The 24,650-nt window shown below is 50.4% G+C and overlaps 1 protein-coding gene across 7 annotated transcripts in view; it reads right to left on the reverse strand.

Moving 5' to 3' along the window:
- Window positions 1–24,650, reverse strand: part of RAP1GAP2 (RAP1 GTPase activating protein 2) — a 255,997-nt gene that overhangs the window by 33,928 nt on the left and 197,419 nt on the right. For all 7 annotated transcript variants that reach the window (XR_004054922.1, XM_030922800.1, XM_030922801.1 and 4 more), the window contains 6 exons: window positions 23,795–23,873; window positions 22,933–22,986; window positions 19,112–19,195; window positions 12,391–12,491; window positions 8,038–8,167; window positions 5,116–5,271 (listed from right to left, as the gene is read on the reverse strand). Coding sequence is in view for 6 of the 7 variants with exons in the window: in XM_030922800.1 (XP_030778660.1) it covers window positions 5,116–5,271; window positions 8,038–8,167; window positions 12,391–12,491; window positions 19,112–19,195; window positions 22,933–22,986; window positions 23,795–23,873 (604 nt within the window). In the remaining variant the exon portion in view is untranslated. The remainder of the gene's footprint in view (window positions 1–5,115; window positions 5,272–8,037; window positions 8,168–12,390; window positions 12,492–19,111; window positions 19,196–22,932; window positions 22,987–23,794; window positions 23,874–24,650) is intronic.

The raw sequence follows: 24,650 nt of genomic DNA on the forward strand, positions 1-24,650 counted from the left end.
AGGGTGGGGCGCGCACCTCTGGCAGCCTGAGCGAGCCTGAGCTTTCGAGTGACGGCATCCAGGTTCTCTGCATGGGGGTCTCCTAGACGTGGGACGGGCCCTACACCCCGCCTTCCCTCTGCACGGAGGTGCCCTGATTTCACCTGTCCTCAGCCCACGAGGCTGTGGGGCTCTCGGGAGACTGCCCTCCCTTCCCCGTGCGGCCGCTGACGTGAGCCCGGCCCTGGCGTGCTGCCAGCCTCCCCAGCCTGTGAAGTGGGGCAGATGCAGAGAGTCTGCCAGGGCGGGTGAGCAGGCAGCTGGGCACCGAGCCAAGGAAAGGCCCTGCCAGAGTCCAGAGGGGAAACAGAGCAGGAGAGAGCTGGTCAATACGGGCTTTCTCTTCCCAAGCTCGAGGCTGTCTGCCCAGCCCGAATTGCAGTGCCTGGAGTCAGGAAATGGTACGTGTTCGGCTGACGTGATTTCTGGCTGGGCTCCAGCAGCTGAACCCAGTTCCCTACCACCACCCACCAGGCACCGGTGGCCCAGGTCAAGAATACAGTCACAGAGCCAGAATCAGGGGTGGGGGTGTGGGAAGGCTACGGGGAGGCTGCAGACTGCGGGCACCTGGGACAAAGGCCAGAGGCCAGCCCCAGCTCTCCCATTCCCACCCCTACTCCCCGACATCTTCCAGCCTGCATTAGAGTGGTCTGTGCTGACTGTGTAAGTGGCTTCAGACACATTCTCAAATCTGTCCAACCCTCCAGCAGGACAATCCCACAGCAGAGCCCTGTGGGCCACGTGGAGGACAGGGTCCTTCCTTGTGACATGCTTTCACCTTCCATCCTCATTGTGCGCCTCTCCTGACCCCATTCCAAGCAGGCCGCCAGGCCTTTGTTGTTCCCCCCTCTTGGGGACATCTGGGTCACTGGGCTGAAAGCAGAAGTTGCCCGAACACAACCCCACCTTCCTGTTTTCTAAATGCAGCGAGGGCCTCCAGCGAGGGCTTGGAGGGAGAGAGGCAGATGCAGGTGACTGGGGAAGGGACCCGCCGGGCTGGAAGGAGGAAGGAGCTTGGTGTGAGTCATGAGGATGCACTGGGAACCTCAGAAAGCTTAAAACCTGACAGAGTCCCCACACCCAACGGTGCCCTGGGAGCCGCGGTGGCGCACGGAGCACTGTCCGAGCAACAGACAAGTCGTGACGGGAAATGGGGAGGGGCTACAAAGAGGCTTCCTTCACCTGAGATTCCTGACACCTTTGAGGACTTCCGGAGTGGGAGGCAGGGATTTGCAGGGAAGGAAAGGGGGTAGTCCTGGTGATGGCTGAGCTGGACTTTCCTCCCAAGCTGGTAGGATGAGGGCTACACTCATTTCTGAAAAATCCAGTGTGATGCTCCGTGCACACCCGAGTCCATGGAGCCAATCTCTCGCCTGCTCCGATGGCTCAGTGAGCAAGACCGCAGGCAGACCCAGACAGGAACCTCAGCTCCACAGCTCCCTGGCTCTGCGGCCTCAGGCCTTAAGTGGGTTCAGCTCTCAGCTTCCATTTCCTCCGCCAGCGAGAGGTCCTGTCTCACTAGGGGCTTGTCAGGATTCAAGACTGTGCGTCTAAGGACCCAGCACGGTGCCTGGCATGAGCAAGCAGCTAGTAAGGGGTAACCACTGTCACCCAGTGGCCTTTGCACTTCCCCTGCTGACCTGCACCCATTAAAGGGCTCCTGAAATAGAGTTCCCCCAAAGCACCTTGCAACCCACCACACACACACACACACACACGCACACATACTCTCAAGCACGCCTCCTTCCCTCCCGAAGGGCATCAGGGCTAACAGCCCGCAGGTGTCTACTCCAACGTCCTCATTTCACACAGACAAAACTAGAGGCCCAGAGAGGGGAGGAACAAGGTCACGCAGCAGAGGCGGGGCCAGGACCAGAGCCCCAGGCTGCCCAGCCCCTCCGTGGACAGAAGAGGACCCCTTCCTGCACACACCCAGCCCTGCCCCTCCTTTACTCTTCTTTCTTCAGCTCTTCCTCCCCAGTGGAGGCCTCCTGGGGCTTGCTCAGTCTGGGAAGAAATCTCAGCCTTCTTTGCCATGGACCCTGAGCCTGCAGGAGCCAGCTAAGGTCCTGTTTCACCCAGGCCCCCTGGGAGGGGATCTAACCAGGTCCTCCTCACAGTCTGTTAATTACCTGGGGTGCTGCTGGAAGTGTGGATGGACAGCGCTTTCAGGAGTACTTTGGAAGGCTGGTCCCCCTCCCTGGCCCCATTCACACATCTTGCCTTCCAGCCTCAGTGTCTGCCTGGCAGGTGGAGGGCACGATCAAGGTACCACAGCCTGCTCCTCCTGGGAGCCCTGCCTCTTTGCTTCTCATCACCCCTCTGAGTACAATGCTGTGCTTCGTGGCTTAGAAGAGTGGGTAAAGACAGCTGGGCACAATGGTTCACGCCTGTAATGCCAGCACTTTGGGAGGCTGAGGCCGGTGGATCACAAGGGCAGGAGTTCGAGGCCGGTCTGGCCAACATGGTAAAACCCCGTCTCTACCAAAAATACAAAAATTAGCCAGGTATGGTGGTGGGCGCCTGTAATCCCAGCTACTCAGGAGGCTGAGGCAGGAGAATTGCTTGAACCCGGGAGGCAGAGGTTGCAGTGAGCCGAGATCATACCACTGCATTCTAGCCTGGGTGACAGAGCGAGACTGTGTCTCAAAAAAAAAAAAAAAAAAAAAAAAAAGAAGAAGAAGAAGCAGCAGCAGAGTGGATAAAGACTTCTAGCACCAAAGCTGGAGGTGGGGTGGTACTTTTTGGGATCTCTGATTTTTCTCTGTATGGGTGCACCACTCGGCTAAGGTCTCGGGAGACTGGAGAAGCTGGTTAGCTGAGATGCATTTCCTATTGGGAAAGAGAGGCAAATGCTAAACGTCTACAGGAGGCCTCATTCTGCCAGAGGGTCTGGGAGCCCTCCTATTACATGGCTTCATTTCAAGGATCCTTCTCAGTAGTTCTTCCTCTTCGACTGTCTATTAAAAGAAGCAGTTGACTAGTTCAGCTGCCCAGTGGCTGACCTGCACTCGCTGCTTCCTCTGTCCCTTCTCCAGCATCAGGAAGGCCCCGAGGCTGATTCTGTTACCTCCATGAGCCCCATGCCAGCCTGGTGCTTGGCGCACAGTAGGCACTGAGTGAGTCAACTTGCTTTGACCAACACATGAATCAAGCAGCTGCTTGAATTGAATGCCCATTTCAGTCAAAGCAGGTGATCCTCTAGCCTTCAAGAAATGGGCTGGGCACAGTGGCTCACGCCTGTAATCCCAGCACTTTGGGAGGCAGAGGCAGGTGGATCACTTGGGGTCAGGAGTTCGAGACCAGCCTGGCCAACATGGAGAAACCCCGTCTCTCCTAAAAATACAAAAAATTAGCTGGGCGTGATGGCGCATGTCTGCAATCCCAGCTACTTGGGAGGCTGAGGCAGGAGAATCACTTGAACCTGGAAGGCAGAGGTTGCAGTGAGCCAAGACTGCGCCACTGTACTCCAGCCTGGGCAACAGAGCAAGACTGTCTCAAAAAGGAAAGGGGAGGGGAGGGGGAGGGGAGGGGAGGGGAGGGGGAGGGGAGGGGAGGGGAGGGGGAGGGGAAGGGAGAGAAAGGGGAGGGGAGGGGAGGGGGAGGGGAGGGGAGGGGAGGGGGAGGGGAGGGGAGGGGAGGGGGAGGGGAGGGGAGGGGACGGGAGGGGACGGGAGGGGACGGGAGGGGAGGGGAGGGAAGGGGAAAAAAAACGAAACGAAAAGAAAAGAAAAAAGAAAAGAAAAGCCCACACCATGTCTTCTCCAACTTCAGCTAAAACTGCTCAATGGCAGGGATGCATGAGCCTAGGCATAAAGGAATCAACCTCAACAGCAGGGAGTTGCTATTTGGTTTCTGTTGCTTGTTTTGTTTTGTTTTTAGAGACAGGGTCTCGCTATGTTGCCCAGGCTGGTCTTGAACTTCTGGCCTCAAACAATCCTCCTGCCTCTGCCTCCCAAAGCACTAGAATTACAGGCGTACGCCACCGTGCCCAGCCTCTATTTATTTTCTTCTGACGATTCACATTTGGTTTTAAAAGGTGACGTGAATTTTGCACTTAACTGAGTGGAAGTGCTGTGGCATCTGAACCCCAGGAATCAGTATGGCTGAAATTATTTGATGGGAATCATTGTCAGGTCTCACAGTTTCCCATTAGCAATCACAGGCCCATCTTTCCTCTCCCTTAGAACAGCGGTTCCTGATATTTCGCAGAGCAGGAAGCCCTTTGAGAATTTAAGGTACGGCCTCTCTTTTCAGGAATCCAAGGAAGGGCACAAATTCAGCATTTTGCACTTATCTACAGGGAGTCAGAGACTGCCTAACCCTCACCTTGAAAACCCTGCCTCAGTCTATCGCCCTTGAGTCCTGTGCCCGCCACAGCACTGTGATTCCAAGAGACTGTTGCCCAAGAGGTCAAGATTCTTTCTGGTGGAGCAGAGGAGGGGAGGGTCAGCGATCCAGCCATGAGGAGTGGGGAGCAGGGGACTGCAGGGGCAATGAACTGCTTCGTCTCGCTGTCAACTGCACTGGCGAGGATTTCGAGCCATCTGACAGACCCGTGACTGCTTGGGAGGTTCAGACCCAGGTGCTTGCGTATCTGCCTCCCTGGAGTCCTTTAAATTAAGATCCATCCTTTGTCCAAAACAGCCAGGCCAGGGGCTCACCCAGTGGCCGGGGTCTACCAGGCCCCTCCTCTCCACCCTCACCATAAACACGTTTTTTCTTTCTTTCCTTTGTTACCACCCTTCTATCGCTACCCTTTCCTGCTAGTCCTTTCCACGCTGTTTCTTTATTGTAGCTCTGCCTTACTCGAGCAAATGGCATTACCAGATTCCAAATACAACACTCAGAGCTCCTTAACTCTCAAGTAAGATGCCATTGAGCCTGGAGGCAGCAAGGGGGATCAGGTGGCCTTGGAAGCTCCTCCCCACCCAGAATCTAGCTCCAAACCCCAGAAACCTGAGAACTCACGGAGAATCTCTGACTCCTAAGGACTAGTGCCTTCTGATATCATAAGATCCACACAGGATAAGGTGTCGAGGCCCACCACTTCCTCCCACAAGGCGTTCTCCTTACCTTGTAGGATGGGGTCTCCGTGCCTGGGGTCTCGACCTGCACGACGATGTAGGCATGTAAGAAATTGGAGGCTATCATGTCTGGGACAAACGGCGTGTTTTCCTCTTGGAAGATGATGGCCACAATGTCGTTTCCAATGTGTCGCTTTCTCTGGAGCTAAATAAAAAGTGTTGAGAGGTTATCAGCCAGTTAGGAACATCATGAAAGATGTTTTGGGGAAAGAGTGGGTTCACTTTCATTTGCACACAGGACACCTGAATTCTGAGTAAGAAGAGTTCGCGGTGGTTGTTTTGGAAATTTAAGATTGAAAGCACAGTACTGATGCGGGGCAGCAACGGGAGGAGTGCATGGAACACGCTTCGTGCTTTGTGTATCTTTTCAGTTGCTTTCCTATTTGGGGAAAACCAGGGGGGTTCTTCTTTCAATCTTTTTTTTTTTTTTTTTTTTTTTGAGACAGGGTCTCACTCTGTTGCCCAGGCTGGAGTGCAGTGGCACAATCTCGGCTCACTGCAACCTCCGCCTCCCAGGTTCAAGTGATTCTTCCACCTTAGCCTCCCAAGTAGCTGGGATTACAGGTGCGTGCCACTACGCCCACTAATTTCTGTATTTTTTGATAGAGACAAGGTTTCACCATGTTGGCCAGGCTGGTCTTAAATTCCTGACCAGCCCGCCTCAGCCTCCAAAGTGCTGGGATTACAGGCGTAAGTCACTGCGCCTGACCTTCTTTCAATCTTTAGAAGCCACCAAAAAGGGGAAAAAAAATGGGGAAGATGGCCAAGTGGTTAGGTGGAGACTAGCGAGCATCTTACTGACCTCTACAACATGTAGATCCCTGACTCAGGACTCGGCAAGAATATTTAAAAGGCAAGTCTGGGTCTTGCCCTGGTAGAGCCTGTCCTTTATCTGGGAGAAATATAAACACAGGAGAAGCCACCTGAAAAAACTAACAAAGCCTCCCGCCAGCAAGGGCTAAATCAGCTGCTGTGCATGAAAGGCCTGACCGCTCTGGAGACAGAGGGGAGGGGAAATCACAGGGCCCGACAGCAACCTGAGAGGGCTTCCTGGAGGAGGAGACGTCTTGAAGGTCAGGGGGTCTTGAAGGTGTGAATGAGAGTGATGAGGTGGCAGATTATGACAGCACTGATGACCTAGCTTGGCGCAGGTGGGATGGAAGGAGGATTCCCAACCATAACTCCATATCCCAAGCAGGGCCAGGTGCTTCTGGGTGTGACCTCGGCCACCAAGCAACTGGTGTATCCCTGGAACCACGTCGGGCTGTTCATGCAGGATATGAAATGTTAACCCTGTCCTGAAGTTTGAGGCTATAGTGAGCTATGATCGCACCACTGTACTCCAGCCTGGGTGACAGAGTGAGACCTCTTCACACACACACACACACACACACACACACACACACACACACACAACCCCTCTCCTGTACATTGAGTCCAGGCTAGGTGCCTGCCTATGCATTTGTTGTTTTATTAAGCACCTACTGCATGCAGTCCCTTCACATTGAGTTTCTCATTCCCTGAACACTGTTATACACCAAGCACGGTGCTGGGCGCTTTGACACAATTTACCTCACTTACTCCACGCACATCTTCCCATTTCTCAGGAAGAGAAAGCTAATATTTACTCAGTCCCCACCAAGAGCCGAGCCCTGTGCCAAGGTGTATTTCCCAAGAAACATACATAAGACTGAGAAGGCCCAGAGAGAACAGACCTCAGGCCCAGGCTGGGCAGCAGGTGAGAGGGGCCATAAGGGAACAGAGAGGCTGGAGGTGAAAGATTGAACGAAAACCCACTTTGGATACAAAAGGAATTCTGCTTCCATTTGTTTCTGGAACATTCAGTAGCTATTTTAGAGCCAACTCATAATCTCGTTTGCCAATTTCCTTCTTTCCTAAGAAGCCAGGCACTATGTTTACAATTTTCCCTCTGTGCTCCCTCCGCAGTTCTTGCTCAGAGACACACAGGTCAGAGTTTGGGCAAAGACCCACCTGCATTTCTTACTTTCCCAGACTGAAAAGGGGCAGAAGGCGGGCTCGGGGAACTGGGCTTACAACAGCCGGGGACCAGCTGCGGCTCTCCCCAGGGATGCATGGCTGTCAGGGCAGCAAAGGGGGGCACACCAAGAAAGCCGTGGGGACAGGAGTCTCATCCAGGTCTCCCTGGTAGAGGTCAAGGCTGAATTCCCGCAGGTGTGGTGAGAGAGGAGCCTGTGAGATGAGGAAAGCTGAGGGTGGGAAAGGAATCTCACGCAATAACCAGCCTTCCATCACTGGGGCAGGAAGGGGGACAAAATGACCAGGGGCTGGACAGTGAACAGCTGTTCTGTGGGAAGCTGGCCACGAGTTGGGCATCGTATGAACCCTAGTCAGAAATGTATGTAATCTCCACAATAACCCTCTATCATGGGTGGTATTACCCGCATTTTACAGATGAGAAAGTTAACTGGCTTGCCCAGAGTCACACGCCTCAAAGTGGCACAGCTGGCTTCATGCCCCCATCTGCAAACCCCACCATGCACCCTTTACTGCCACCCACTATGACCAGGGCCCCCAGGCTCTGCTCTTTGCTCTGCCCCTAATAAACGGAGAAACCTCAAGGAAGTCTTGTCACCACTGTGTGCTGCAGTTTTCCCATCAGTCAATGTGGGAGAACCACAAGCCCTGCACTGCCTCCTGCCCAGGGCCACTGAGGCACGGCCTCGGCCAGAAACGCAACAGAACGGACCGCTGAGACGCGGCCTCGGCCAGAAACGCAACAGAACGGACTATGACGCTGCTATGCAGCTCAACGACTGGCCGGCTATGGGAACGAACATGGGGAGGGCCGCAGTCCCTTAGCAGGTCAGACCAGAGGCGGGCCTTCACCTCGCACGCCCTGGGCTCCCAAAGCCCTCCCAAACCAGGTTACCTGCTGGGCGTCTCCCTCGGTAAATGGCAGCTTTGTGGAAACATGAAACATGATCTCCCTGTCCCGGAATGTCGTGTACACTGATTCCACCCCCGTCTGTCCGTGCATCACATCCAGGCCTCCTCGGAAACTGTCAACAAAACAGGGCAGGAGATGGGGAGAAAAGACAGTGAGGCCAAGTGGGCAACTTAATGCAAGCTCCCTAACTATACGCAGCAGAGCTTAGTCTCTCCAGGCCTCCATAAAATAAAGGGATAGAATTTCATATCTCGGAGAACCTTCTGGGCTTTAATATATTGTATTTCACCTATTCTAAGCCCCATGTTTTGTTTTGGTTTGAGTCAGGGGTTCACTCTATCATGACAAGACAGGACAGCTGAGGGCAGATCAGGCTGTGATGTGGGAAAAGCAGGTAGATCTGTTCTTCCAGGTATATCAGCCCTGGCACTCGCCCCACAAATCCATCATTTGAAGACAAAGCTGGCTGGGCGCAGTGGCTCACGCCTGTCATGCCAGCACTTTGGGAGGGTGAGGCGGGCAGATCACCTGAGGTCAGCAGTTCGAGACCAGCCTGGCCAACATGGTGAAACCCCGTCTCTACTAAAAATACAAAAGTTAGCCAGACATGGTGGCACATGCCTGTAATCCCAGCTACTCAGGAGGCTGAGGCAGGAGAATCGCTTGAACCCAGGACGCGGAGGTTGCAGTGAGCTGAGATGGCACCAAGGCACTCCAGCCTGGGCAACAAGAGTGAGACTCCATCTCTAAATAAATAAAAAGACAAAGTGGAACCTCCATTTCAAGCCTTGGCTGTGTCCTCTCCACACTGGACGGTTATATGGGAAGGAAACTCATCCATCCACAATCCCAAACAAATGCCCGTCCCCAGTGCCAATGGGCCCCAAGACTGGGCGCAGGCCTTTCTTTGCTCTCTGCAAGGCCATGTCCAAGTCCTCTGCCCAGAGCCAGGGCAGCCGGCCATCCTGTTGGCTGGTGGGGAGCCCAATAGAGGAGCATCTGGAGTCAGCCGGAAGAGGTGGCAGATGCTCGACTTCTGCCCAGCTAGTCCCTAAGATAGAGGCCCAACCACTGCAGCACCCAGCCTGGGAGTATCCAGGGAAATCCCTTCTCTGGCTCTCTCCTCATAGGCAAGAAAGAAAGGCACTAAGGAACTGGGTGGGCTTCCAGGAGCTGTCCCTTTTGCCTTTATACACACGGCTGCCAGCCTTGATCAGTCTTCAGCAGATGCAGGTTCCTTTAAGAAAATGAGGCCGGATGCGGTGGCTCAAGCCTGTAATCCCAGCACTTCGGGAGGCCGAGAAGGGGGGATCACGAGGTCAGGAGATCGAGACCATCCTGGCTGACACAGTGAAACCCCGTCTCTACTAAAAAATACAAAAAACTAGCCGGGGGTGGTGGCGGGCGCCTGTAGTCCCAGCTACTCGGGAGGCTGAGGCAGGAGAATGGTGTGAACCCGGGGGGCGGAGCTTGCAGTGAGCTGAGATCCGGCCACTGCACTCCAGCCTGGGCGACAGAGCAAGACGCCGTCTCAAAAAAAAAAAAAAAGAAAATGAAATAAGATGGACCTGGAATCTCAGCACCCCCAACACTACAATACAAGCCAGAAAATGTGTCCAGCTTGGCATGGCAGAAAGGATGCTGGACAGGGGGTCAGGAGCTCCGGGTTCTAGACCTACTTCTGCCACTCAATCAGCACATGATTGTGGACAATTTGTTTAGTCTCTCTAGGCCTCCATAAAATAAAGGGATAGAATTTCACATCTCTGAGGACCTTCTGGGCTTTAATATACTGTATTTCACCTATTCTAAGGACCACGTTTTGTTTTGGATTGAGTCGAGTGTTCACTCTATCATCCACGCTGGAATGCAATAGTATAATCACGGCTCACTGCAGCCTCAACCTCCTGGGCTCAAGTGATCCTCCCCGCCTCAGCCTCCCAAGTAGCCAGGGCCACAGGAGCATACCACAATAGTCGGCTAATTTTTTGTTTTTTGTGTTTTTTTTTGAGACAGAGTCTCGCTGTGTCGCCCGGGCTGGAGTGCAGTGGCATGATCTCTGCTCACTGCAAGCTCCACCTCCCAGGTTCACGCCATTCTCCTGTCTCAGCCTCCCGAGTAGCTGGGACTACAGGCGCCCGCCACCACGCCAGGCTAATTTTTTGTATTTTTAGTAGAGACGGGGTTTCACCGTGTTAGCCAGGATGGTCTTGATCTCCTGACCTCGTGATCCTGACCTCGTGATCCGCCCACCTTGGCCTCTCAGAGTGCTGGGATTACAGGCGTGAGCCACTGTGCCTGGTCCTAATTTTTATAATGTTTCATATTTTTTAGTAATAGGGTCTCATCATGTTGCCCAGGCCAGTCTCAAACTCCTGGGTTCCGGTGATCCACCTGTCTCGGCCTCCCAAAGTGCTAGGATTACAGGTGTGACCATGCCGCGTCATTTTTTCACATTTTGTCACAGGTTATGTCTTATAATGATAGCATCTCAAAGTCAATGAAAGATAGCAAAAGAAGAACAATAACAATAATGACTACCACTGCATGGCACTTGCTTAAGTGTTTGGTGAGCAGTATTTTATCTTAATTCCCCCCAAAACCTTGTAGGGCTGACACTATCTTTATCTCCCGTTTTTTTCTTTTTGTTTTTTTGAGGTGGAGTCTCCCTCTATTGCCCAGGCTGGAGTGCAGTGGCGCAATCTTGGCTCACTGCAACCTCCGCCTTTTAGGTTCAAGAGATTCTCCTGCCTCAGCCTGCAGAGTAGCTGGGACTACAGGTGCACGCTACCACACCTGGCTAGTTTGTGTGTCTGTGTGTGTGTGTGTGTGTGTGTGTGTGTGTGTGTGTGTGTGTATGTGTGTGTGTGTGTGTGTGTGTTTTGTATTTTTAGTAGAGACAGGGTTTCACCATATTGGCCAGGCTGGTCTTGAACTCCTGACCTCGTGATCCACCCGCCTCGGCCTCCCAAAGTGCTGGGATTACAGGCGTGAGCGCCCAGCCCTTTATCTCCCTTTTTACAGTGAGGAAACTGAAGCTTGTAGAGGTCATGTCACTTATCCAAAGTCACAGAGCTCATAAGTGGTGGAGCAGGAGTTTTATCCCGGGTGTGACTGACTCCAGACAGCCAAGATGACCTTGAGGGAGGGAGAAGATGGAGGAAGAGAGGAAAGGAAAAAGGAGGAGGAAGGATAGAGAAGGAAGCAGAGGAAGAAAGCGATTAGTGAACCTCTGCTGCGTGCCAGGCTCTGGGCTAGGTATTTTCACACATGATGTGAGGAGCTTGTGTCAATCTGGCTGCTGGGGTGGGGCATTCTGGAACCCGGAGCCGTGTGCCAGCCACCAAGGACAAAACAGGCTGGCCAGGTCTGGACACATCCAAATGTGGCCTTGGCCAAGGAAAATCAAGGGTCAGAGTTTTCCAAGCAATGGCCCCAATGTTCTATCTTACTGCCCACTTAAAAAAGCATAGACTGGGCCGGGCGCGGTGGCTCAAGCCTGTAATCCCAGCACTTTGGGAGGCTGATACAGGAGAATAAGTTGGAGCCAGGAGACAAAGGTTGCAGTGAGCCGAGATCACACCGCTGCGCTCCAGCCTGGCGACAGAGCATGACTCCGTCTCAAAAAAAAAAGCAGGCCGGGCGCGGTGGCTCACACCTGTAATCCCAGTACTTTGGGAGGCCAAAGCAGGCATATCACGAGGTCAGGAGATCGAGACCATCCTGGCTAACACGGTGAAACCCCGTCTCTACTAAAAATACAAAAAACTAGCCAGGCGTGGTGGCGGGCGCCTGTAGTCCCAGATACTCGGGAGGCTGAGGCAGAAGAATGGCGTGAACCCGGGAGGCGGAGATTGCAGTGAGCCGAGATCGTGCCACTGCACTCCAGCCTGGGTGATAAAGTGAGACTCCATCTCAAAGAAAAAAAAAAGCATAGACAAAGCGAGATTCTGTCTCCAAAAATAAAAAAATAAAAAATAAAACAAAACAGGTCATTTCCCCCAAAAACTGCATGGGGTTCCCTTTCCCACACACCCGGCAGGTGAGTGACAGGGAAGGTGGATTCCTCCCATTCTCAGTCTGGGCCAAAGGTAAGTAGGAAGACAAGTATGGGGCCAAACATGAATGCCTTAGGGAAATCTGCCACACTGGATCACTCCTTGGACCCCTGATTCTTAGGAATGCAGTGAGCGATCAGACCCTGGAAAGCCATCCCTCATTTCTTGTGTGTTTTTAACTCTCACATGTGCTCCCTAGGACTGAGCTGTCTGCCCCTTGCCCTTCCTCTAGTGCCCTCGTTGATGGAACTGGAGCCGTCACTTGGCTAAAACCCACCCTTTGAAATCCTGCAGTGTGATCGTGTCCCCCAGCAGGTCCAAGAACTCCTTAAAAGCTGGGCTCTCCTCATTGTTCCCAAATAGCTCCTCCTCCAGGGTCTGAAAGAGAAACAGGAATAAGGGCAGGAATTAGAAAAATCCTTTGTGATGCTAAAGGAAGGAATATGGTTGCCCAGACACCTGGTCCCTTTCTTCCTCTCTCCCTATCTCCCAGCACATCCACCGTAGCTGCCCTCGGTGGGACTGGGGCAGAGGGAGGAGAGACTGGTGGAGACTCACTCCCAGCACTTTGGGAGGCCGAGGTGGGTGGATCACTTAAGGTCAGGAATTCGAGACCAGCCTGGCCAACGTGGTGAAACCCCGTTTCTACTAAAAATACAAAAAGTAACTGGGCGTGGTGGTGGGTGCCTGTAATCCCAGCTACTCAGCAGACTGAGACAGGAGAATTGCTTGAGCCTGGGAAGCAGAGGTTGCAGTGAGCCAAGATCATGCCATTGCATTCCAGTCTGGGTGACAGAGTGAGACCCTGTCTCAAAAAAAAAAAAAAGAAAAGAAAAAGAAAATATAAAGAACTCTCAAAACTCTAAAGTAATCAAAACCACAATGATATATACCACTTCCCACCTACTAGGGGGGCCACGATGAAAAATAAAGGCAATAAAAGGTAATAACAAGTGTTGGTGAGGGTGTGGAGAAACCAGAACCGTCACACGCTGCTGCTGAAGATGGAAAATGACACAGCCACTGTGGAAGACAGTCCGGCAGTTCCTCAAAAGGCTAAACGCAGAGTCACCATAGGACCCAGCAACTTCACTCCCAGGCATATACCGAAGGCTAAATGCAGAGTCACCATAGAATCCAGCAATTTCACTCCCAGGCATATACCGAAGGCTAACCACAGAGTCACCATAGGATCTGGCAACTTCACGCCCGGGCATATACTGAAGGTGAAACGCAAAGTTACCATAGGATCCAGTAACTTCACTCTGAGGTATATACCAAAGGCTAACCACAGAGTTACCATATGATTCGGCAACTTCGCTCTCAGGCATATACCAAAAGCTAAACGCAGAGTTACCATATGATCCAGAAACTTTGCTCTGAGGTATATACCAAACTTGTATATGAGGTATAAACCAAAGTTACCGGATCCGGCAACTTCACTCTCAGGTAATATACCAAAGAGAAATGAAAACATGTCCATGTCCACAGAAAATGTATACATGAATATCAGTAGCAGCACTATTCGTCATAGCCCTAAAGGAGAAAGAACCCAAATGTCCTTCCGATGAATAGATAGACAAAATGTGGGCTATCCACACAGTGGAATATTATTTGGCCATAAACAAGGAACAACGTGCTGATACATACTACGACCTGGATAAACCCTGAAAACATTACGCTGAGTGAAAGAAACCAGACACAAAAGGTCACATATTATATGACTCCATTTATAAAAGGTCTAGAATAGGCAAATCCGTAGAGACAGAAATTAGATTAAGGTTGGCAGGAGCTAAAGGAAAGGGGGATGGGGAGTGACTGCTGGTGAGTGTGGGGTTTCTTTTGGGGGTGATGAAAATGTTCTGTAGTGAGGACAGGTGCACAATTCAGTGATTATGCTACAAACCACTGAATTGCACACTTCGTTGAGATATAAATTACATAACATTATGAATTATATGGTATGAGAATTATGCTGATGTGCTCAATAAAGCTGTTATTTTAAAAAATACTTTTAACTCAACAGTTAAAAAAAATTCAATTAGAAAATGGTCAAAAGACATGAAAACGGCCAGGTGCGGTGGCTCACGCCTGTAATTCCAGCACTATGGGAGGCCAAGGCAGGCGGATCACTTGAGGTCCGGAGTTCAAAACCAGTCTGGCCAACATGGCGAAACTCTGTCTCTACTAAAAATGCAAAAATCAGCTGGGCATGGTGCCACGTGCCTGTAGTCCCAGCTACCTGGGAGGCTGAGGTGGGAGGATCACTGGAACCTGGGAAGAGGTTGCAGTGAGCTGAGATCACACTACTGCACTCCAGCCTGGGTGACAGAGTGAGACCCTGTCTCAAAAAGAAAAAGACATGAACAGGCATTTCCCCTGAGAGGATATACAGACGGCAAATAAGCACGTGAAAAGATGTCCAACATCATTAGCCATTCGAGAAATGCAAATTAAAACCGTTAGGTGATATTGCTACACATCTATCAGAATGGCTAAAATAAAAAATAGTCACAACACCAAATGCTGGCAAGGTTATAGAGAAACTGGATCATTACTGGTGAGAAGAACCACTCTAGAAAACAGTTTGGCAGTTTGTTTTTTTTTTTTTTTGAGATGGAGTCTTTTTGAGATGGAGTCTTGCTCTGTCGCCCAGGCTGGAGTGCAGTGGCGCAATCTCGACTCATAGCAACCTCCACCTCCTGTGTTCAAGCAATTCTCCTGCCTCAGCCTCCCGAGTAGCTGGGACTACAGGCGCCCACCACCACACCTGGCTGATTTTTTTTGTATTTTTAGGAGAGACGGGGTTTCACCGTGTTAGCCAGGATGGTCTCAATCTCCTGCCCTCATGATCCACCCGCTTCCGCCTCCCAAAGTACTGGGATTACAGGCGTGAGCCACTTCGCCCAGCTGGCAGTTTCTTACAAAACTAAACACATAATTACCATACAACACAGCAGCTGTATTCCTAAGCATTTGCCCCAGAGAAATGAAAACTTATGTTCACACAAAAACCTATATACAGATGTTCACAGAAACTTTATTCATAATAGCCAAAAATGTCTTTCAGTGGGTGATGGTTACACACGAACTGTGGTAGTTATAATACCATGGAATACTACTCAGCAATGAAAAAGAACACAGTAGTGATATACCCAAGAACCTGGATTCATCTTGCTGACTGGAAAAAAGCCAACGTCAAATGGTTATGTACTCTATGACTCCATTTATATATCATTTTTGAAATAACAATGTTTTAGAAATTGGAGAACAGATGAGCGGTGGTCAGGGGTTACGGACCGGAGCTGGGAGACTGATGTCCACATCCTGGTTGCAGTATTGTGCTATCATTTTGTAAGACATTACTTTGGGGGGAAAGTAGGTAAAGGGTACATGAGATCTAGCTGTATCATTTTTTATAACTCTATGTGAATCTACAAATACCTAAAGATAAAAAAGTTAGTAATTTTTTTTTTTTTTTTTTGAGATGGAGTTTCGCTCTTGTCACTCTGGCTGGAGTGCAATGGCACAATCTCGGCTCACTGCAACCTCTGCCTCCCAGGTTCAAGCGATTCTCCTGCCTTAGAATCCCAAGTAGCTGGGACTATAGGTGCCCACCACCATGCCTGACTAATTTTGTAAAAAACAAAGCTGAAAACAGTAGCGAGCTCTGCAAACAGTAACAGGCTTCAAACATGGCCTTGATCAACAGGCTCTACCCACAGTGGCAGATCTGCAAACAGCTGAAGGCTCTGCAAACAGGCACAGGCTGCCATGAAGAGCTGCAGATGATACAAAAACACTCTAGCCTACCCAATCACTTCAACAGAATGTCTTCAGCAGTTAATTGTAACAATAACAACAACAACAAGCAGACCTCAGGCTCCATGCCTTCAACAGGTAACAGAATCTGGTAGATTTCAATAATTTTATTTTGCTTTTTATAGTATTTCTTTTAGAATTACCTTCATTTCATGATAAATGATACTGGTTTTCCAGTTAGAGGAGTGATATAAAATTTCCTTTAAAAATAAATGCACGTGGCTGGGCGTGGTGGCTCACACCTGTAATCCCAACACTTTGGGAGGCCGAGGTGGGTGGATCACCTGAGGTCACGAGTTCGAGACCAGCCTGACCAACATGGTGAAACCCCGTCTCTATTACAAATACAAAATTATCCAGGTGTGGTGGCGGCTGCCTGTAATCCCGGGCTACTCGGGGGACTGAGGCAGAAGAATTGCTTGAACCCGGGAGGCGGAGGTTGCAGTGAGGCAAGATCGCGCCATTGTACTCTAGTTAGGCAATGAGAGCAAAACTCCATCTCAAAAAAATAAAAATAAAAATAAAAAATAAATGCACAGAAGTTTTAAAAAAACTTTTTGAAGAAAATTTTCAGTTAACAGTATAGGTGTGATAAAGATCTTAACAGTGGCAGAGGGTGAAACAAATGCTATGATACGGATCCTGGATATGGTCTGAATGTCTGAAGGCTGTAAACACCGCACACTAGAAGGGGTCCACTCACTGCAGCCCAGGGGCCAAGTCTGGCCTGCTGCCTGTGTTTATCGATAAAGTTTTATTGGAACGCAGACAGGCCAGCTCATTTATCTATTGTCTATTGCTACTTCTGCACCAGCAAGGCAAAGCTGAGCAGCTGTCACAGAGACTCAGGAGGCAGAGGTTGCAGTGAGCCGAGATTGTGCCACTGCACTCCAGCCAGAGCAACAAGAGCGAAACTCCATCTCAAAAAAAAAAAAAAAAAAAAGGCCCATGAAGTCTAAAATATTTACTCTCTGGCCCTTTACCCAGAAAAGTTTGCCAATCCCTGATCTATAGCATGCCATGAAGTCGTCACAACTCTAGCCGCATGTCCTAGTTGCCCCAGGTCATGAGGCCAGAGTGTGGAAAAGCAGCTGCCTCCAGGCAACCTACATCTCTCACTAGAAAAACAATCCAGCATGTACTCTGGGACATGCACTTCTCTTGCAGGATTCACATCCAGCCTGAGAGTAGCATTGCCATTACTTTGATACTGGCCTTGGGCTTGACCATGCACTCAGGGAGGGGTCTTAGTCATCGCCGTATCCCCCAGAGTACACGGCACAGTGCACAGCAAACACAAGAGTTAGGTGAAGCTCATTTCTATCCAGAGACCAGCATAAGGCTTGGAGGCAACAAATGTTCATATTAAATATCCCCCACACTTTGGGAGGCCGAGACGGGTGGATCACAAGGTCAGGAGATCGAGACCATCCTGGCGAACACGGTGAAACCCCGTCTCTACTAAAAAATACAAAAAACTAGCCGGGCAAGGTGGCGGGCGCCTGTAGTCCCAGCTACTCGGGAGGCTGAGGCAGGAGAATGGCAGGAACCCGGGAGGCGGAGCTTGCAGTGAGCTGAGATCCGGCCACTGCACTCCAGCCTGGGTGACAGAGCGAGACTCCGTCTCAATAAATAAATAAATAAATAAATAAATATCCCCCAGCTGCAGGTTTGCACAACACAACAATCTGCCTACGTTCTTTAAAAAAAATTTATCTTCTTGGCTTTTTCCCCCACAGCAGCATCAGGCACATAAACAGTACACAGACTCCCTCTCGGAGATGGATGGCTCATGTTCAGTAATTATAACTTTGCTGGAACATTGGATTATAATCACCTTACAAGATCTGCTTTGGTAAATTTCACAAGCAAAGAACTTTCATGAGGGGGTTTTATTAGCAAAGCTATATAAAATAAAACTGTAATATGTGAAAATGATTATAGTAGCTACCTGAATGATCTCCCTTATATTATAAGATTCATCAGTGTTAGTCTTGCAGATCCTAAACTCTTCATCTAATTAGAACATTTTTAAGCAAACGCATGTCTCTTAAGGTCCAATATCTCTCAATGAGAACATCAGGTGTTGTCTAACCAAGAAAGATATCATCATGCAAAAAAAAAAAAATACAGATAACATCAGAAGATACTATTAACCTGCCATAAGTAGGGCCACATTTTTATCCATTCATTAATTCACGTAACAATGGAGTATATTTATATGAAGGTGTATTTATAGGCGAGGCTCTTAGATGATACAAAGATGAAATGGGCATGGAACTTTCCTCTCAAAGAGGCTTGGTGAGGAAACCGTGTGTTCAGTTAACCGCTCTACTTGGGATGTTAATAAATGTTCGTGGTAGGAAAGAGGCAGGGAAGACGGGAAGTTTGTGTAAGTACGGAAACCACTAAGTTCAACAAAGTTATAAATTGTCCTTTACCTTGGGGGTTCTTAAAGCCTTTAAAAGGTTCCCACACAAGTGACAACGCCTCCCCAGGTCATTTGCTCACGGAGTACACCATCAGACCAGCATTCATGGAACACACTTTGAGAAACATGATTCCGGCCAGTTAACTCCAAAGCAACGCGTGAGTGCTACCAAAGACAGAGGCTGAGCAGTGGTGTGCTGGCAAATTTTGTCACCGGCTCTCCAAAGGAGGAAGATAGAAACCCTGGTGTTTGCCAATTTCCACAGAGTAAATACTTCCACCACGGTTGACTTCAAGCGGCCGACAGGACGTCACGGAACAGAGTCGTGAAGAGACGCACCCACTCATCACATCACTCAAGTTCAGGGAGAAAAAGTTCATTCCCATTGGGGAGAAATTTGGGCAAGGAGAGAGCAGCCTATGCTCCTCCCTTCCCTCGACCTAGTCTGGTTTTTCTTATAACCAGCAGCCCATAAATACATATAAGCCGAGGCAGCCGGGAAGAACGAGAATTTGCTATTTGAAAAAAATGGCATCACTGTTTTAGGACGTGCAGGCCTTTTTGTAAGAAGTAGCCTTGCTGGAAAGTTCTGCCACCTCCAGTCTAATTCATACCTTAAATGGGACCGTTGTATTCCAAATGCTTAAGAACGCAGGTCAGGGCTCCCGGGTTCAGGGTGGGGACAAAAAGAGTCCTGAGTGAGAAACCACGGGATACGGTCACCGGTATGGATGGTGTTGCTTACCTGCCTGGCTTTTTGATAAATGACTCCGAATTTGAATGTGTTGTTGACTTCATGCTCATCATAGGACACAATCATTTGGGAGGCCTGGAAATTGGCGGCAAGAAAAAAAAAACATTTGTTAAATTCGGAAGCAAGTGAGAAAGCACATGGAAGGGGAAGCACCCATTTGGGTAGAGAATGTGTCCCCTGGTATGAAACCTCCACATACACGGAGGGAAAGAAATAGTTAGTAGACAGTCAGGCTGCAGCTCCAGAGTCAGCTAGCTTCTAAAACTTGGGCTTCTCCAGTAGGAACCAAACCGCTGTATCACTCATTGCACTCCCATCCAGATGTGCCAGCCAAAGCTCGGGGGTACACATGTCCAGCAGTTTATTTCACCCCCGTGTTGAATCTGTGGTGTAAAAAGTGAAGCCAGAACCCCAGAACTGGTCAGCAAGGATAACTCTAGGCCTAATTCCACCTCCAACCAGCAGTGCGATTCTCAGCAAGTCACTGCTCCTGACCAAGCTTCCATCCCCTCTGCATGAAATGAGAGGTCTCTAAGGAGACCACGCTAAGGAGGAACACACCCCGACACAATAGGCAAAGAAGAAATGTTTAAAACCTGACTCCTGGGCCAGTCTCCTTTTCCATTACACATCACAGAGGTGATGACTGAGATCAGAAAAATTAAACTCTACGTATTTTGGGGGGTTTTTTGTTTGTTTGTTTTTGAGATGGAGTCTCGCTCTGTCACCCAGGCTGGAGTGCAGTGGCATGGTCTCGGCTCACTGCAACCTCCGCCTCCCGGGTTCAAGCGAGTCTCCTGCCTCAGCCTCCCGAGTAGTTGGGATTACAGGCCCCCACCATCACGCTGGCTAATTTTTGTATTTTTAGTAGAGACAGGGTTTCACCACGTTGGCCAGGCTGGTCTCGAATTCCTGACCTCGTGATCCGCCCACCTCGGCCTCCCAAAGGGCTGAGGTTACAGGCGTGAGCTGCCATGCCCAGCCTAAACTTCAGCTTTGAATCCACTTTTTTTACCTATGTAGCTCTGAGTGAGCTGCTTCTCTGGAGCTCAGTTTCCTCCTCTGTTAAATGCAGATGTGTGGTTATGAAGATTCAACAAGAAAGAACTGAGCACATCACCATCATCATCAACAGCTATATGACCCTCCAGAAATATCAGAGCTGAACCAGCTTATTGGGGAAGAAAAGATTTGGGAGCTGTTGGGATAATCTCAGCAATAAAAAGGAGGGATTCTCAGTGTGGAGACTTGAAACTTGAAGGTCCCTTCCAACTTTTACATTAAAAATAAAAAGACAAGAAAATTGAGTATCATTTTTCACCTGTGCAAGGAATACTAATGGATCGTCTTAAAACTGGTCTAGGAAAACAACCTTGGTGGGTGTTATGGACAATTAACTGTTTAAGTTATTTTAAGTTATCTGTGTTTAGCAGAGTACTTTCCACTTGAGTGATCTGAGCTGAATTTGAAGACTATTAATAAGTTACGCTTGGAAGTTTTAACTTCAATGAAGTAATTATTTGCTACGAAAGACACAAACATTACATTACTAAACAAAGATGGCGCAATATCTTTGTTTTTGTTTTGTTTTGTTGTTTATGAGGCTCCCGAGAATCAACCCAACTAACGCATTTCAATTCACTTGAATGAGAAACGTGTTTAGTATCAAAAGATCCCCAGACGGCACTGGGGTGAAATGTTCAATCTCAGAGTTTGGTCCATCACCGTGGTGTGCTTTCTGGTCACTTTGCACAATGTAGATTCGAAGTACAGTGGTGACAACATGAAATGTGACGTTTGAAAAAGACAAAAAAAAAAAAAAAGAAAAGGAGGGATTCAACCACACGTTATGCGAGAAGAAGAACAAACCAGGAACAACTTATTGGCTGGAATCTGTGGCCTGTGTGAAGTTGCCACACACTGTGTATCTCTGGGAGGCTCTCAGCTGTCAGCTGTCTGGGGAAACGGATGCTTCGCAGCTCCCCCCGGCGAGGGCGCTGCTGCCCGACCCTGAGCCTCCCTCCACTCCCGCCTGGGTGAGTCACAGGGGAGGAACAGCTGCCCTGCCAGGGAGAGGCACCAGGCCATGGAGAACTTCCAAAGGACGTTCTAAACTCTGCAAATTTTAAAAACACACACATGCGCGCGTCTCAGCCAGATGTACATCCCAGCCGGACTCAGCGGTCCTTCAAATATAGAAAACATGAAAATACAGCTGCTCTTCCATGACTACCAAGGCCCGAGGCTTTCCAAGCCACAGAGAGAACGGGGCAAATAAACACCATTTGTTCTCTCGGTGGCTATGAGTTGACAACCAAAATTGCCAAACCAGTAGTTAAGTTAGACCTTTATGATGGGGTTTTAATGTTTGGTTAAACCCCACTCATTCCGTTGTCATTATAAAGGGGAAGTCAGTCTCAGTGAGAGAAAATGTTCAATGAAGTGTAGCACGCTCCCAGTATCAACAGATGCTAAAATAGCGAAACGGAGGCACGTGGAAGACGAAAGGCTCTGTGCAGGAGAGGACTCCGCCATTCGCTCAGCCACTGCAGAGGGATACATGGCTGCTTCTGAGAGTGACATGCCCGATCATGGACACTAAAAGTGTTTGTTCCAGCCAGGCGCGGTGGCACACGCCTGTCATCCCAGCACTTTGGGAAGCCAAGGAGGGCAGATCACCTGAGGTCAGTTCGAGACCATCCTAGCCAACATGGTGAAATGCCCATCTCTACTAAAAATACAAAAATTAGCTGGGCATGGTGGCGGGCACCTCCAGTCCCAGCTACTTGGGAGGCTGAGGCAGGAGAATCGCTTGAACCCGGGAGGCGGAGCTTGCAGTGAGCCGAGATTACGCCACTGCACTCCAGCCTGGGTGACAGAGCAAGGCTCTGTCTCAAAAAAAAAAAAAAAAAAAGGTGTTTGTTCCAGGGCATTCTGGATGTCTCCGCTGGGATGGGGCCTCTCTTCCTCACCAGACATTTCATCTCATGGGTCCTGGTTGTCAGAGTTGGGACTCAGAGGATAGACAGAGCCGGCCCCAGCAGGCCTCAGCTGCTGCAGTGTGACCCAGAAGCTCAGAAGCACGGCTCTGCTTCTGCTGTCCCTCTCCAGAGCCTGCCGGCTCAGGAAGAGGCAGCCGATGCACGGGGTCTTTTCTTGTGGCCAATTTCAAGGAATTCCCTGTCCGTGGGGGAGGTAAGTCCTCTCATGCCACAATTATTCTTCAGTGGGTTATTATTATTGCTTCTCTTCCCACTCACATTCCCATATGAGAACTGGGGTCAATATCAGACCTACGCAAAGGAAACTGGTATCAGAAAACCAGCCGGTTTATAAATGAAGGCAGCAGAGGCTCATACGGCCTGAGAGCTGCAGTAACATGGGCAATGTGGGGGGCAGCTGTCCGGCCTTTCTCTTCTTAGTGGGCGTCTGCCTGCTGTACTTCCCGCCCCTCCGTGACAGCAGACTGGATCCGCACCAGCCGCCAGCTACAGTCACATCCCCCTCCAGCAATGGCCTCAGGGAGGTACCACTGAGGTGTGCTGGAGAAGCTACAATACTGCTACCCTCTGTCACCTTCACAGCAGCCTGGGGACCAATTCAGCTGGGCTGGAGACCTGGGCATGGCTGAGGATGGGTTCCCAGTGGACCAGCTTGTGAAGGGGTGGGCAGGGAGAGAGGGAGACATGGAAGCTTATCATGGAGACCCCACGAAACCCCATGACGATGCAGAGAACTCCCCAAAGAGCCACAGGTCTGCAAATCCTCGCCGAGCAGCAGGGCCCCTGTGCTGGGAGCATGAAGGTCCTCACCTTGGGGTACAGGACAGGGTTGAATCTCAGTCCCACTGCATCATCACAGAAAGCCTGAAAGGCAGAAGAACATGCAGGTCAGGGATGACATCTGTAGAGGACATCTGGGCTCCTCTGCCCACCGGGACAACGCAGCATGGGAGGGCGAAGCATGTGGGTCAGGAGGCCTGGGCTGGGATTCTGACTGCTGCTCACTAACACGTGCCCAGGCAAGTCGACTACCCTTTCCGAGGTTTGCTGATAAAGTGTGGGAAGGGATTAGACAAAGCCTGAGGCTCGTCTCCGTTCCGGCCTGAAGATAAGGCCAAAAACTATCTAGCCCACAACTGCCACCAAAGGTATCCAGCACAGTTCTGTGACATTTCTGCTCCCAGAGTGAGGGTCCAACCAACCCAGCTATCTCGCTCACTCCACTTTGCTAATTCAGTTCCCAGGTTTGCAGGCTCCTCACTCAAGGGGATGCTCAATCTGGATCATTCTTCAGCCCAACTCAGGCCTCTCCTCTGCTGTGAAGGCTCCCCTGGCCACCCCGCCCCCACCCCTCCATGGACGTCCTACGGCGCTCAGCACATCCAGCCCATCTTTCCACTTCTCTCACCTCCCGAACTAGCTGTTCATGGAGGATACTGTTTCTAAGCAGCCTCTGCAACAAGGATGAGCTATGGAGGATGTAGGAAAGACAGAGGCGTCTGCCCACAGCCCTCCCAGACCCCCATCAGTGCAGTCAAGGGCCAAAGAGTAAAGCGGCCTTCCCTTCCCTAAGGGCTGAGCCTACCCAGGATACGCCTGCACCCCACTCCAGAGGCCAGCCCCGGGCTGAGAGAGGAAGCCGCCTTCTCTCACAGGTTGGTTGGTTTCTCACCTTTGCAATCTGAGGGACACTGGGAAGCTTGCTCAGTCCAGCCAAGGGGATCCGCTCATGCACCGTCTTCAGTTTGGACCTGCATAAGACAGGAGAAAAAAGGACATCCCTAAGAAACAGTCAGTGAGGGCGCAGGGGATCAGGCCTGTCATCCTAGTACTTTGGGAGGCCAAGGAGGGCGGATCACTTGAGGTCAGGAGTTTGAGACCAGCTTCTCCAACGTGGTGAAACCCCATTTCCACTAAAAATACAAAAAAAATTAGCCAGGCGTGGTGGCGGATGCCTGTAAATCCCAGCTACTTGGGAGGCTGAGGCAGAAGAATCGCTCGAACCCTAGAGACAGAGGTTGCAGTGAGTCGAGATTGCACCACTGCACTCCAGCCTGGGCAACAAGAGTGAGACTCCATCTCAAAAAAAAGAAGAAAAGAAAAGAAACGGTCAATGAGGAAGGTGGCTGAGATCGCAGCACACAGGATACTGGCTTCAGGACTCTGAGGCCCCATCGGCCTCAGGTAGGCCAATCATACACTGGGCACCACACTCGCATGGTGCGAAAACGGAATCCTACTTAGGTATGGCTGGGGAGGCAGCTACTTAAAGAACACGCCTGGCTGGGGGCGGTGGCTCACGCCTGGAATCCCAGCACTTTGGGAGGCCAAAGAGGGTGGATCACGAGGTCAGGAGTTCGAGACCAGCCTGGCCAATATGGTGAAACCCTGTCTCTACTAAAAATATAAATTATCCGGGCATGGTGGCGCATGCCTGTAATCCCAGCTACTTGGGAGGCTGAGGCAGGAGAATCACTTGAACCCGGGAAGCGGAGATTGCAGTGAGCCAAGATCACGCCATTGCACTC

Source organism: Rhinopithecus roxellana, chromosome 19, assembly GCF_007565055.1.
Source record: "Rhinopithecus roxellana isolate Shanxi Qingling chromosome 19, ASM756505v1, whole genome shotgun sequence".
NCBI lineage: Eukaryota > Metazoa > Chordata > Mammalia > Primates > Cercopithecidae > Rhinopithecus > Rhinopithecus roxellana.